General features: G+C 59.0%; 2 protein-coding genes across 4 annotated transcripts in view; one reads left to right on the top strand and one right to left on the bottom strand.

The window, feature by feature from the left end:
- The window catches only part of SIX3 (SIX homeobox 3), a 101,082-nt gene that overhangs the window by 23,095 nt on the left and 65,578 nt on the right, over positions 1-12,409 (bottom strand). The gene's annotated exons all lie outside the window — the stretch shown is intronic.
- On the top strand, positions 6,678-10,803 carry SIX2 (SIX homeobox 2). 2 transcript variants are annotated; one of them, XM_019468108.2, is made up of 2 exons: positions 6,678-7,342; positions 9,493-10,803. In XM_019468108.2, exons 1-2 carry the CDS (start codon positions 6,783-6,785, stop codon positions 9,821-9,823), a joined length of 891 nt encoding a protein of 296 aa, XP_019323653.1. In that variant the 5' UTR covers positions 6,678-6,782; the 3' UTR covers positions 9,824-10,803. The 2 variants fall into 2 exon arrangements, with proteins under 2 accessions (XP_019323653.1, XP_019323600.1); XM_019468055.2 differs by having other exon boundaries at positions 6,678-7,348.

The raw sequence follows: 12,409 nt of genomic DNA, 5'->3' as shown, positions 1-12,409 counted from the left end.
TTTTTTACCAGCCGCATGGCTGCATTGGTCGAGTTGCTTAACCTCTGAGCCTGTCTCCTCCTCTGTAAATGCTGATAATACCCATTTGATAGGGTTATTGGGAACCAGAGGTTGCATTAACTTTATCCCTAATCCCAAATGCAACTGTATTCAATTCAACAAGAATTTGTTGAATGCTTACTGTGTGCCAAGCACCGGGTCATTATTCTCATTTTACAAATGAGCAATATAGGCTCCAAGATTGAGTAATTTACTGAGGTGGTGGGTCTGGACCAAGGGCTCAGGCCTGTCTGATGACAAAGCCTGTGCCCACTGCCCTACTCACCCTGCTTTCCCCAAATGTGAGCATTTACTAACAGTGCAACTATACTAGAATGATTGGAACAGAGACGGCAACTGCCAAAGGGCCCACCACACCTGTCATCACAAACCCGAATGCCACAGTGCTACCAGAGGACATCTATTTGAGGCTGACATTGACCTGGTCCCTCTGCAGCAGCCTCGCGCACAGGTTGTCCTAAGCTATGTGCCCTCCCCAGCAGGGCTGTATCTTGTTTCTACCTACTTTAGCAGAGCATTTGCACAGCACTGTGCATAAATTAATTAGCACACATTCTTCTATAAGAAACAGCCCCTGGATTTTAGCCTTAATTCACAGAGACAACAAAATAAAGTATTGGATTTCCAAGTTAAGAACAATCTGACTTTTTTCAGGTTCCCTTTCAAGAAATGCAGAACTTGATGGAAAACCGTGTGTGACTGCTTTCAATGGCTGGGTGAGAGTGCCCTCTTGCTCAGGTGCTACCCAAATCAGGAGAGCCAAGAGCAGGCACCAGCCAGGGGGAGGGGCTATCACTGATGAGCGGGACTGATGCATTGTAATTAATGCTAATAAAAATAGATACTGCAGGAGAGAGTAGTGCCAAGCCAGGAATCCCTACTCCCGGATAGAATTTCTCACAGGTAATGGAAAGAAGAAGAAGGAAAAAAAAAAAAGTCACTTCTTATAGGAAACCTGATCTACACGTTGCCTACAGAGGATTTTTGTAAAGTAACTAAGGAAATGCAACTAAAGACAGCAGCCCCAGAAAAATTAGACTAACTCTGCGTTGAAAACTTTCTTTCCTGCAACCCAAGGGAACCTGGTAACGCCATAGGCAGTCAGATAACACTCAGAATTTCTAAGAGCAGCGCGTTTAGTCTGCAGCTTCTATGCAGCTCTAAGGGGACTCCAACACCCAGTGCTTCTGGTTGGAGGAAGCCGACACAACGCTGAGACTTCCCCTACGAAGAAGAGGAGAGCTAGGAGGGAAGACCGGGAGAGAGGGGGAGGAAAGGGGCCATTTTCCTATTGGCCTGGTACTTCGCAGTTGCTGCTGTCAGTCAAATCCCACTGGTCATTCGGCCGTCCATTCAAACATTCCCCGGGCGCCCACGGTGTGCAAGGCAGATCCAGATTCTCCGGGAGGGGGCGATGGGATAAGAGGGTGAAACGCTGGTATCTGTGCCCCAAGGATGGTGTGATCAGACCATGGCAACCTAGTGCGCCTCCGAGGGAGCGCGCCCCACTTCTAGTGGCCTCTCTGGCAGCGCAAACGTCCGGTTAGTGGTGGGGGAAGTGGGTAGGGAGGAACCAGCGGGCCTTCCCGGCGCCCTCTGGCTGGTCCACTAGAGGCCTGGGGGGAACTGCGACTCACCCAACGACCTGGACTCTGAGACCTGCCGCTTGGGGGCGCTCGCGGGCAGACCCTGCCGAAGGCACGTTTAGGGACGAAAAGGACCTCTGAGGCTCCCACGAAAAGAAAAATACCAAAAAGAAAAACCGGGCGGCGGATTCAGGCGGCTTCCTGAACCCAAAGCCGAGAGTCTGACCGCCTCCCCCGGATGCCCGGCCCGCCGTGCCCGCGCCCCAACCTCTCCCCAGGCAAAGGGGCCCGGCGTCCCCTGCCAGCCCGGGAGGGAGCGTGGCGCGGGCAGGAAGGGACCCCAGCACTGAGCCGTTACCGCGGGCGGGGACAGCAGGGCCGGGCGTCGTCGGACCGCGGGCAGCGCCCCTGGCCTGGGTACCCGCCTCGGTCCCGCTTGGTCCCCGCTCGGTCCCGGCGCCTCCGCGGGCCGAGTCACCGGTTTACCGACCTCCAAACCGGCCCCGAGCCCTAGTTCTCGCTCTTTTCGTTTGAACAAGAGCCCCTGTGAGCCCGTGCGACCTCCAACCCGTTGTCTCCGGAGGGCCCTCTAGACTGCCCCGTGGGTCCTGAGCAAAAGCCCCAGAGAAGGACGGTGCTACTCCAGCCTTTGTGACCGTGCAGGCATGTGCGGCGCCGGCGACGCCCGGAGTCGCGTCGTTACGGGACGGCTGCGGCCGGGATCCCAGTGCCCGAAACCTTGCCCTGGCTGGGGGCGCCGTGGGGACCACTTTCTGAAATGGAGATTCACCTGAGCGGAATGCCTGCGCCTTGACTGCCCCCAAACGCTGGGCAACACAGACCGCCATGGGGTGCTGGGTTTTGCCAATACCCCCTCGGGTCCGCGAGGCAGCCACGCAGCCTGACGGGGCGAAGGACCCGGCGGCTGCGGCGGCGAGGAGGCGCCCGGAGTCTCAGCGCACACCAGCCCTGCTCCGCTAGCCCGCTTTCAACGAAACTGGCCTCCGAGGCCCGAGCCGGAGGCCGGGTCTCTCAGCGAGTTTGCTGCGGGAACAGCGGGCTCTGGGATTGCGGACGCCCGCTACAGTCCCCCCAGCCACCCCGGGGAGGCGACGCCCCAGAACCCAACCCGGTGTGAGCTGCGGGGAGGGCCTGAGGCGGCAGGGCCAGGGCCAAACTCTGCCCAGGGGATTCCTGCAGCCTTTAAAGCCTGGAAAAAATAAATAAATAAATAAAGATTAAAAACAAAACAAAAAAAAGCTTCTGGTCTTCTGAGCCCCCCCCCCCCACCGTCCCCTCCTCTGCTGGTGGAAATAGCCTACAAGCAGCTGCTCCTTAGATCACCCTCTTCTTTCCAAATTGGCCTCAACCCAAAGTCAGAGAAGCCCTTTGGGGGCTGGTGCGGCTGCTTTCTCCCTTTCCCAAAAGTTCTGCTAGTGGGTAATGTACTGGCCCTGGGCTGGGTCATCTGTGGGGGCCCAAGGGCTTTGTGCTGGGGAGCTTCCAGCCCAACTCCAGACATAAAGGCCCCAGACTGTCCCTGACCAAGAGTCAGGGGCAAAGGCATTCTGTCAGAGTGAGCTCATTGGAGCACACCCATCCACCTGTGCTGCTGCCTTCCAGACAGTCCCATCCCAGGGGACTGCCAGCACACTTTGGAGGTCAAAGGAGACATTTCAGTGAGTCCCAAATTTCCACGTGTCTGCTAAAGTTTTCTCCTTCCCAGCCATGGAGCTTCTCCTATTTGTGCTTGAAGAGATGGCAAATGCAGGCCTCCCCAGCATGTCTCAGGGAAAGAAAGAATATGGGATTGGGTAGATTGGGATAGGTTAGACCCAAGGCTTCTCCAGCAGCTGCTTTGAGCACTGGCACCGGGGGCTAGGATTGCCTTAAGGTCAGGCTGGCAAATCCTCCCCCAGTCAGCTCCCCCGTGCTCTGTCCTGTGGCAAAGCCTTCCAGGGAGGGGGCTGGACAAGAAGGGCCTTCAGATTGTGAAGAAGCCCAGCTAAGCTTGGAACCCTTTTAGGGCAGGCCCTCAGCTGTCCCTGCCGGCAAGAGGTTCTAGCTCAGACCTGTGAGAACTGGGTTTCTACAAACATGGGAGGAAGGGGAGAGTTGGTGGCATATGGACACACACCCATACATTGGGTGATGGTGTTCCAGGTTTTCTGTGCTTGCTCTGTGATGGCTTTTTACATGGCACGCATGATATTATCCAGGTCGGCATCTGTTCTCTTGGCAGGGGTGACTCTTGGGTTTGGCAGCCAGGGGCCCCAAAGAGGGCAAAGCTGGAAAGAACAGTGAGTCTGAAGTTCCAGAAAATCTGCCTTAGCTGAACACGGCAGGACCCAGTCCTGGAGAAAGTTCAGTCTTGAAGCTCCCAAGAGTCCAGGGAGGGGGACATTCATAGTGGAAGCTGCGGCTGAGGATGCTAAGGTTACCCGCTTTTTCAAAGTTAAGATTCTCAGACCCGCCCCCCAGCTCAGAATCAGCGGGGATGTGAAAGATCATGCAAGCCCCATCTAAGAGTGGGAGAAGGTGAGGTAGAGCAGACCATAAACTGGTCCAAAGTCTTACACCAGGAACTTACTGTCCAGTCCCACTCACTGGCACCAGACCATGGTGCTCCCCCACAGCCCCAGCCTGTCCTTGCCAAGAGGTAGGATGGCCATGGTGAGAGCTGGGACCAGCCTGCTGTCATTAACCTTGTGGCTGAAGATGAGGTCTTAGAAAGAGTAGGTTGCCCATTCTTGGGGGTCAGCAAGGTAGACTCTGAACGTTAGTGAGGCCAGGGGTAAATATTTCCCCCATGTCTCCCAGAGTCCTCTGAGACCGACTCTTGCGTGAACCTTGTGTGGCAGCATGCAGGACTCCGCATAGGGTGGCCTGGATGCAGCAGGCCCCCTCCCAGACAACAGACACAGCCTCTGAAGATGCCACCTGGATTTCTGCAGGGAACTGTCCCTGGCACTGGCTTGGAACCTACTTTGACAGCCCTGGTCTCAACACACACAGGAGGAGGTGGGAGAGGCCTCCAAAAACAGGCCTTAGGGCGAGTCCCAGGGTTCCACTTTTTCATGTCTGCAACTCCCCCAGAAGACTTCTAGAATACTAGAGCAGGAGGAAACTTTTGGAAATCTTGCTAAGGAAATGAACACTTACAGAAATAAACACAAGCTTTTCTCATAGACACCAAGCAAAGCAAAAACTTGAACCCAGGGTTCTACCGTCTCCCATCCGGTGCTCCTAACACAAACTGCAGAGAAAATGTAAAAGGGTGGGAAGGAAAAGAGATGTGGCCTAGACACCAGTTCCACAGTTCCAAGCTGAGGGCAGAGCCCAGGCTCGGTACTGGCTTGGGTCCTGGAACTGGGAGCAGGGTTGACTCCAGCCTCCAACAGCTCAGAGCAAAGAAGGGAAACGGAAGTGGAAAGGACCAGTCCGGGAAGAAGCTAAGCCCCGGGCTTTTTCAAAACCGTAGGAACAGCAGCAACACCGCCCCCCTTCTACCCCCAGATCCTCCACCTACTCCCCCTGCCCTCCTCCCAGAGAACCAGCACCACGTGTTCCCACACGCGCCCTTGCAAAGACGCACACACAAAAAAAAACAGGATCCCCCTTTTATCACCCTTATTCCGGAGCTCAGTGATCTGGTTCCCAGGCTGGAAGTGCCCGGAGCCGAGTCTGAGCTCAGAGGCCGGAGAAGGGGTGGGTCTTACTCCCACTCCGGCTTCCCCGACCACCCACGGGGTTAGCGCCACGATCGGCCTAGACTCCTTGCCCTCGCCTCCCCGTGGGCCGACTGCCCGAGCTGCAGATAGGAGTCAATTTCCGTAGAGGCCCCATGTTAGTGCCTGGCGCTTCCCGTGGGGTCGTGGGACCCGTGGGGTTAAGTGTGAGTCCCCGCCTGGCGAAGAGCAGAGAGCGCCGAGCTGGGGCGGTACCGACCTCGGGGCAGCCGGCCGGGTTAGGAGAGAGAGAGGGAAGGCGGGATCCTCCAAGAAGTTGATTCTCAGGCGTCCGCCTGCGGCCACTGCCAAATCTTCTCCACTTCTGTCTCCTACTCCCTCCCCCTTTCCCTCGAAGACCGCCCAAGTCCGGAGTTCCTAGGATGGGGGCGGGGCGCTGTCCGCAGGAAAAGCCAAATCTTTGAGAGGCGCCCAAGCACGTCCAAACTCTCCCATCCTACTGGCCCGATCCTGGGCAGAATCTATCCCCAACACTGCGGCCCCGGGAGGACGCTGAAGACCCGGAGTGGGGGTAGGGTAGCCGGTAGGGCCTCGTGAAAGCTGCTCAAAATTTCTTCCCCCTCGAGGTACCCTCCACCCCCTTCCTCCCCTTCCTCCCGGCACCCTCTTAAACAGTCCCCCGCCTTCTCCTCTCCCCTCTTCCCTCCCCACCCGGTTCCTCCCCTTTTCTTCTCAGCGCGTCTCCACTCCGCCCCCCCCCCCCCCGCGTCGGTCCCCTCCCTAGCTCTTTGGGCGTCCGCCCCGTCAATCACCACCGCCGCCGGCCTCTGCCCGGTCCTCTCCGCCTCCCAGGTTCTTGGAGCGCCTCCCGATCCCGTCTCGGGCCGCCCTCCGCTTTGCGCGGAGCCGGGCGATCTGTCAGCGGAGCCGGTCGGGGGGAGCCGCCCGACCCGCCGGGGCTCGGGTTACCAGTGACTGACAGCGTCTCCATGGCGAATAATTTGACTCCGACTATTGTCTGGCGCGGGCAGGCCCCGGGTCAGATAACCAGACCAATCAGGGCGCGGGCCGCCGCGCCTCATGCCCGCTTAGAATAATATTATTAAAAAAGCAGCGAGCGAGCTAGACGGGAGGGAGAGCGAGCGAGAAACGAGCGAGGGAGCGGCGGGCGGGCGCGGAGCATGCGGAGCGGCGCCCCGGGCGGCCCCCGGGCTTGGACGAGGGCGCGGGCGAGGCGCGCAGGCGGCCGGGGCGCAGAGGAGCGCGGGAGCCGCGGCGGGCGCGAGGACGTACTGCAGTGACTCGGAGTTCGCCGGGAGCCAGCGCGGGGCCAGGGGGCCCGCCCCGCCCGCCTCTCGGCCCCGGACGTCCCGGCGGGGAGGCGCCCATGCGGGACGGCGCAGCGCGGTGAGGGCGCGCGCGGGCGGGCGGGGGCACAGCCGGCACCATGTCCATGCTGCCCACCTTCGGCTTCACGCAGGAGCAAGTGGCGTGCGTGTGCGAGGTGCTGCAGCAGGGCGGCAACATCGAGCGGCTGGGCCGCTTCCTGTGGTCGCTGCCCGCCTGCGAGCACCTCCACAAGAATGAAAGCGTGCTCAAAGCCAAGGCGGTGGTGGCCTTCCACCGCGGCAACTTCCGGGAGCTCTACAAGATCCTGGAGAGCCACCAGTTCTCGCCGCACAACCACGCCAAGCTGCAGCAGCTGTGGCTCAAAGCGCACTACATCGAGGCGGAGAAGCTGCGCGGCAGGCCCCTGGGCGCTGTGGGCAAATACCGCGTGCGCCGCAAGTTTCCGCTACCGCGCTCCATCTGGGACGGCGAGGAGACCAGCTACTGCTTCAAGGAAAAGAGTCGCAGCGTGCTGCGCGAGTGGTACGCGCATAACCCCTACCCCTCACCGCGCGAGAAGCGCGAGCTGGCGGAGGCCACGGGCCTCACCACCACGCAGGTCAGCAACTGGTTTAAGAACCGGCGGCAGCGCGACCGGGCAGCCGAGGCCAAAGAAAGGTACGAGTAAGTAGAACTTCGGCGCCGGCTCCCCGGGGCTCGAGGGAGGGGGTCGCAGGGCGTGTGCTCGCCCCCAGGAGAGGCCTAAACCGGGTGTCCGGTCCCTGCCACGGCCCAGCCGCAGCCTTGTCTGACCCCGCCAGCGCTCAGGTCTTCCGGGAGACCAGGAGGTCAGAACTTTGTCCAAAGCGGGCAAAGCGATCGGGAAAGTTGTCAACTAACTCCCTGGTCGCTTGTGAACAGAGTGGAGAAGCAGCGAACTTGGGGGGCAAGGCAAGACGGTGGACCTGGACCCCGTGAAAGGGGGAGCACAGCAGGCAGGGCCTGGTGGTCTTCGGAAGGCCAGAGGGGTCTAGTCGGGACTTTCAGAGTTGCAGATTTCGTTCGGGCTGCCTGTGCGAATTTACCAGGACTTCCCTGAACTTCCTGTTGGTCTTACTCAGCTCTAGGCCAAAGTGTGATTAGGGGTCAGGACTGGGAGTGATACTTTCCTGGTGTGACCTGGATGTGCAGGGGCCTGGGCAAGAATATTACTTGTCTGGATATGGAAGTTGATAGGGAGACTGTTTTATGCCGCGTATAAAGAAGCAAGAGGAGAAGGACGGAAGTGTCCGCTGTAGGAGAGCAGAAGAGAAACGCGTGCCCCTTTTCCTGCCTTGTTGGACCCAGCAGCCCTTCACTGGCCTGCCAGTCTCTTCGGTCCTCTCCCCACAGGCCCTACCGTCTTTGCGTGGTAGGTCGGTAGGTCTGGGGTGAACTGAGAGCAACAGAAGGGCTGAGAGTTGCTTGTCCTCAAGGAAACCAGGACTTCCTGAACTAGCCTAACAGTTGACCATTAGGCCCTTGTGGCCGCCAGTCCATGGCTCCTCTGAACCCCAAATATGGTGAGGGAAACGGGAGAGAAACCGATTGTGGGCACAAAAATCCAGCCTGCGTGTAGCCGGGTAAGACACCTGGGGTCGGTGGTGCAGGGTGTGCACAGCCCAGAGTAAGTGACTGGGGGGGGGGGGGACAGTGATGCTAAACAGTGGAACCAAATATCTGGAAGTGGATGGGGGGGCTTCAGGCTGACCGTGGCCTCCCAGACAATGAGGTTGGCGTATCCACAGTTGCAAGTTCTCAGCTGCCAGCCCTGTGGGAAGTTCCCTTCCAGGAAAACAGAAAGAAAAGGTTTTGGGAAGCCAGTGAAGAGAGAATCTACCCAAGATTTCAAGTCTCCAAATCTGGTTGGGGCTGTCAGTCAAAGGCAGAGCAGAAGGTGGGTTCTCCCTGCCGGGGTCCCCCTCTATCCAGCCTGGCATGCATCCAGACTCCTGAAGAACTGGGTTCTGAGGCCAGGCCCCAGGTAACGGTTGCAGAATCCTTCAGTTTCTGTATGGTGGACAAGTCTAGGCCAGGATTAGCAATTCCTTCCATTCTTTTCCCAAGGGCTGCGCCCCAGGCCCCAAGCTTCCAGTCTCCCAGCTGAAGTTTGCACTGTGCCACCAGGGAAACGGAGTCCTACATCCTTAGGGCCTTGTCCTTAGGTCCAGCAAGGACAGCCCTCACAAGACCTCCCAGTGTGGAGCTAGAAAGAAAGGACCCTTAGCTCCAGGAACCTGACCCTCAGCCAGATTTCCCTCAAGCAGAGAAAAGCAATGGGAGGTGAAGGCCTGTGAGATTCCTAACTTCAAATGGGGGCCCTCAGCCTAGGATCTCGGGTCCCTCATTCTCCTGGCCCCCCTTCTACCCAGCAAACCTTGGCTCCAGGAGCCAAGACTCTGAAAATCGGGCATCTCCTTGTTCCCCTCTCCCCCACCCCCCCTGAGCTCTGCTCCTGGGACCCCTCTCCTCTGGGGGAAAAAAATTGTTAGCAACTCAGTGATGGGGGGTGGTGGGCAGAACCTACAGAGAGCAGAGAAGATATTCAAGAGGTTAAGAACAGGAGAGGTGGGGAGATAGAGACGATAGAGGAAAGGACTAGAGAGAAATCGGGTTTTGAGAGATTAAGAGAACTGGCCGAAAGAACGAAAGCCCCAGGCCAGGCGGGGAAAATGATAGAAACCGAAAACACCCGCAGGCAGCGCCTGGCGGCTCTGGCTCCGGGTGACACGGCGCAGAGCGGCCTCGGTTTCCCCCCTGACCCGGCTGCTTTGCTCCTGCACTTGCAGGGAGAACAGCGAGAACGCCAACTCCAACAGCCACAACCCGCTGGCTGCGACGCTGAACGGCAGCGGCAAGTCGGTGCTAGGCAGCTCGGAGGACGAGAAAACGCCGTCGGGGACGCCAGACCACTCGTCGTCCAGCCCCGCGCTGCTGCTCAGCCCGCCGCCGCCCCCCGGGCTGCCGTCCCTGCACAGCCTGGGCCACCCTCCGGGCCCCAGCGCGGTGCCGGTGCCCGTGCCGGGCGGAGGCGGCGCGGACCCGCTGCAGCACCACCATGGCCTGCAGGACTCCATCCTCAACCCCATGTCGGCCAACCTCGTGGACCTGGGGTCCTAGAGCCCCACCTGCCTCGACGTGCTCACCTCGCCGGCTTGGCGCCGGGGACCTGAGAGACGGTGTCAGAGGGCGCCCTGCGGCCGGCGGGCCCCACCGGGTACTGAAAGACCCGCGCGCTGAGCGGGCAGAACCGCCGGCCCAGGCAGGGTGGATGGCTCTTTGGTTTGGCCTTTGTCCGGGATTTATTTTCAACAAGTTGCCTCGGAGGTCGTTTGGAGGCCTGGGACCTGGGCTTGAACCAGGGAAGGGAATAAATTATACACCATGCTCACACTCTCTCCCTACCTTCTCACGGCTTCCTTGCTCTTCCCTTCCCTTCCCTTCCCTGCTCTTATTTCCAGGTCCTTTTCCTTCCCTCTCTCTGGTCCTTTCCCCCTTTCCCTGCCCCTCTCTCTATATTTCTGGCTTGTCAATTCTCGCTAAGTTTCCGTTTCTTTTTTTCTCCGTTTTTCTGGTTCTCCTCTCGCCAGTCTCTCGCACTCCTGGCCCCTGGGTCCGTATGCCTCAGCCTCTCTCCTCCTGCCTGGACGTCTGTTTGCGCCCTCCTCCCCCACTGCCCTGGCCTGGAAGTAGGAGGGGGAAGAGCAGAAGAACCCGGCCTTCTCCGGAGGCCCTCCGCGGGGTTCGGCGTGTCGCAGGTGTCCGCTGTGCGCCTAGTAACTTAAGTGAAAGAGAAAGGACCACGGCGCGGAGGCCTCTGCACGCGCCCTTGCCGCTTGCCCCTCTCTCTCTCTCTCTCTCTCTCTCTCTCTCTCTCTCTCTCTCTCTCCCCCTCCCCATGAGGCCCGCCACCCTCTCCCCTCTTCCTCCCGGACTGTGGCCACAGTGCCCCTGGCAGAGTGCGCCTCCCGAGCCGCGGACTTGCCGTCTCCCTGTTACGCCCTCATGTGAATGTTCTTCGGGAAATATTTCTGCTTTTATTTTATAATAAAATTAGAAATCATAAATATATATATGGATCTATACCATGAGGCCCACGAGCCGGGAGTGCAGCAGTGTCTGATTTCCCTACAGGGACTAGACACCCTGGGGGGACCGCTCTGGGCAGCGGTGTCCCATGAGCCCCAGGAACCGGGAGCCGCCTTCCCACATACACGATGTGTATCAGCCCACAGGTGAAGGGACTGAAAACTGAAACCCGCGTCCCCCGCCCCCAAAGATCACTGTCCCTCCTCTGGTCTGGAAGGCTCCCTGTAAAAGCGGGGAGGGGGTGGCCTGCTCCTCTCGGGGTCTCTTCTCCTTCCGCCAGCGGAGCAGGGCCCTCACCCTCCTTTTTCTTCATTTTGGGGATGGGAGTAAGAAAAGAGAAGCTGTTTGCCGAACAGCGCGTTGTTGGTGTGTTTGGAGACGCCAACGCTGGGGAACAAATCAGGCCACGGAGGTTTCCTTCCTTAGTGGTAGTCACAGTGCCCAGAACCTGGTGGGACTCCCTGGGCAGATTCCCTGGCCCCAAGGGCAGCCGCTGAGCCAGCCGCAAAGCCCACGTCGTGCGTGTGGACGTGGAGCAAAGGTCTCCACGCTTAGAAATCTGTCGTTTGGAAAAGGCGATGAAAGGATAGGGGAGAAGGGAGGCCCGAGGAGACTCGGGGAGGCCGGCCCGCGGGCGCATGTTCTACATCGGAGCAAGGGGGCGCCAGGGCTTGGCCGGTGAGACCGAGGGGGCGCCTCTGCGCCGTGCACAGTAGTACGTGCCTCGGTAGCGGTAAATTAACCTGCAGCACCCTCTCCCTTCTTGGGGATCCAGTCCCACCTCTCCCCCCAAATTAAGCGACCCGTCTAAGCCTATCCAGGCAGATCCGAAGCGTGCAGGACTCCTCCAGGAGGCAGGTGTGGCTTTTCCGTCTCAAGTCGGGGCGGCTGTGATTACCGAACACGTTCCTCCTCCGCTACCAGACCCCGCCACCCGGACCCCAAGGGAAACAGGGAATAAGGCGCTCTTCCGACGACGAGATCCTAGAGTGTGGCGACCTCTCTGGGGACTTTCCTTTCTGATGAAATGAGCGCTCAAGGACCCTTTCTCGCGGATTTTCTAAGTACGGAGGATTCCTTCCCAGCCGAGACTCGCGCAGACGCGGACATCTGGGCAGGCTCACTGGGTGCGTGCGGAGGCTACACATTGGCCTTTGCCCTGTGCGGGCCTGGAGTCAAAAGAATTGCCAGCAGGCTAAGACTGCTTTGCGGGGCCCAGCCCCGAACCCCAAGAGGAACTCTAGCCCTGGCAGATCCTTCAGCCTCTCCTGGAGGCTCTGCTCTAGGGGACAACTCAGGTCCCCTCTGGCCCTGATCTGTGCCTATAAGGGCCCCAGCGGCCTGACCTTCGCTGACTGGTGGAGTGTAGAGGCAGCTATGGCCTTGGGGACCAGAGCCGTTCAAGCCACCTGAGAAGCCACTTTGAGCCAGCAGAGCTGACCCACCAGCCATCCACCCCCCTCTTACTTCTGGGAAGGGAGAAAACACCGTAGCCCCTGGAGGCCACATCACCCCTACCTGCCTCCTATTTTCCAGACTTACACTCCCAGGAAAACAGGCTTTATACAAACTTTCACAAGGACACCAACATACACACTCATTGTTCGATTCACTCAG

Source organism: Panthera pardus, unplaced genomic scaffold (genome assembly GCF_024362965.1).
Source record: "Panthera pardus isolate Hobbes unplaced genomic scaffold, ASM2436296v1 HiC_scaffold_25, whole genome shotgun sequence".
NCBI lineage: Eukaryota > Metazoa > Chordata > Mammalia > Carnivora > Felidae > Panthera > Panthera pardus.
The sequence above is the reverse complement of the archived record's forward strand: the minus strand, read 5'-3'. Positions and strand labels throughout refer to the sequence as shown.

Excerpts from the sequence above, each read along its gene's own strand:
- SIX2 (XM_019468055.2), top strand. The coding sequence starts at position 6,783 with ATGTCCATGCTGCCCACCTTCGGCTTCACGCAGGAGCAAGTGGCGTGC. Across the intron at positions 7,349-9,492 it reads GAGGCCAAAGAAAGGTACGA|GGAGAACAGCGAGAACGCCA; the intron begins GTAAGTAGAACT and ends CTGCACTTGCAG.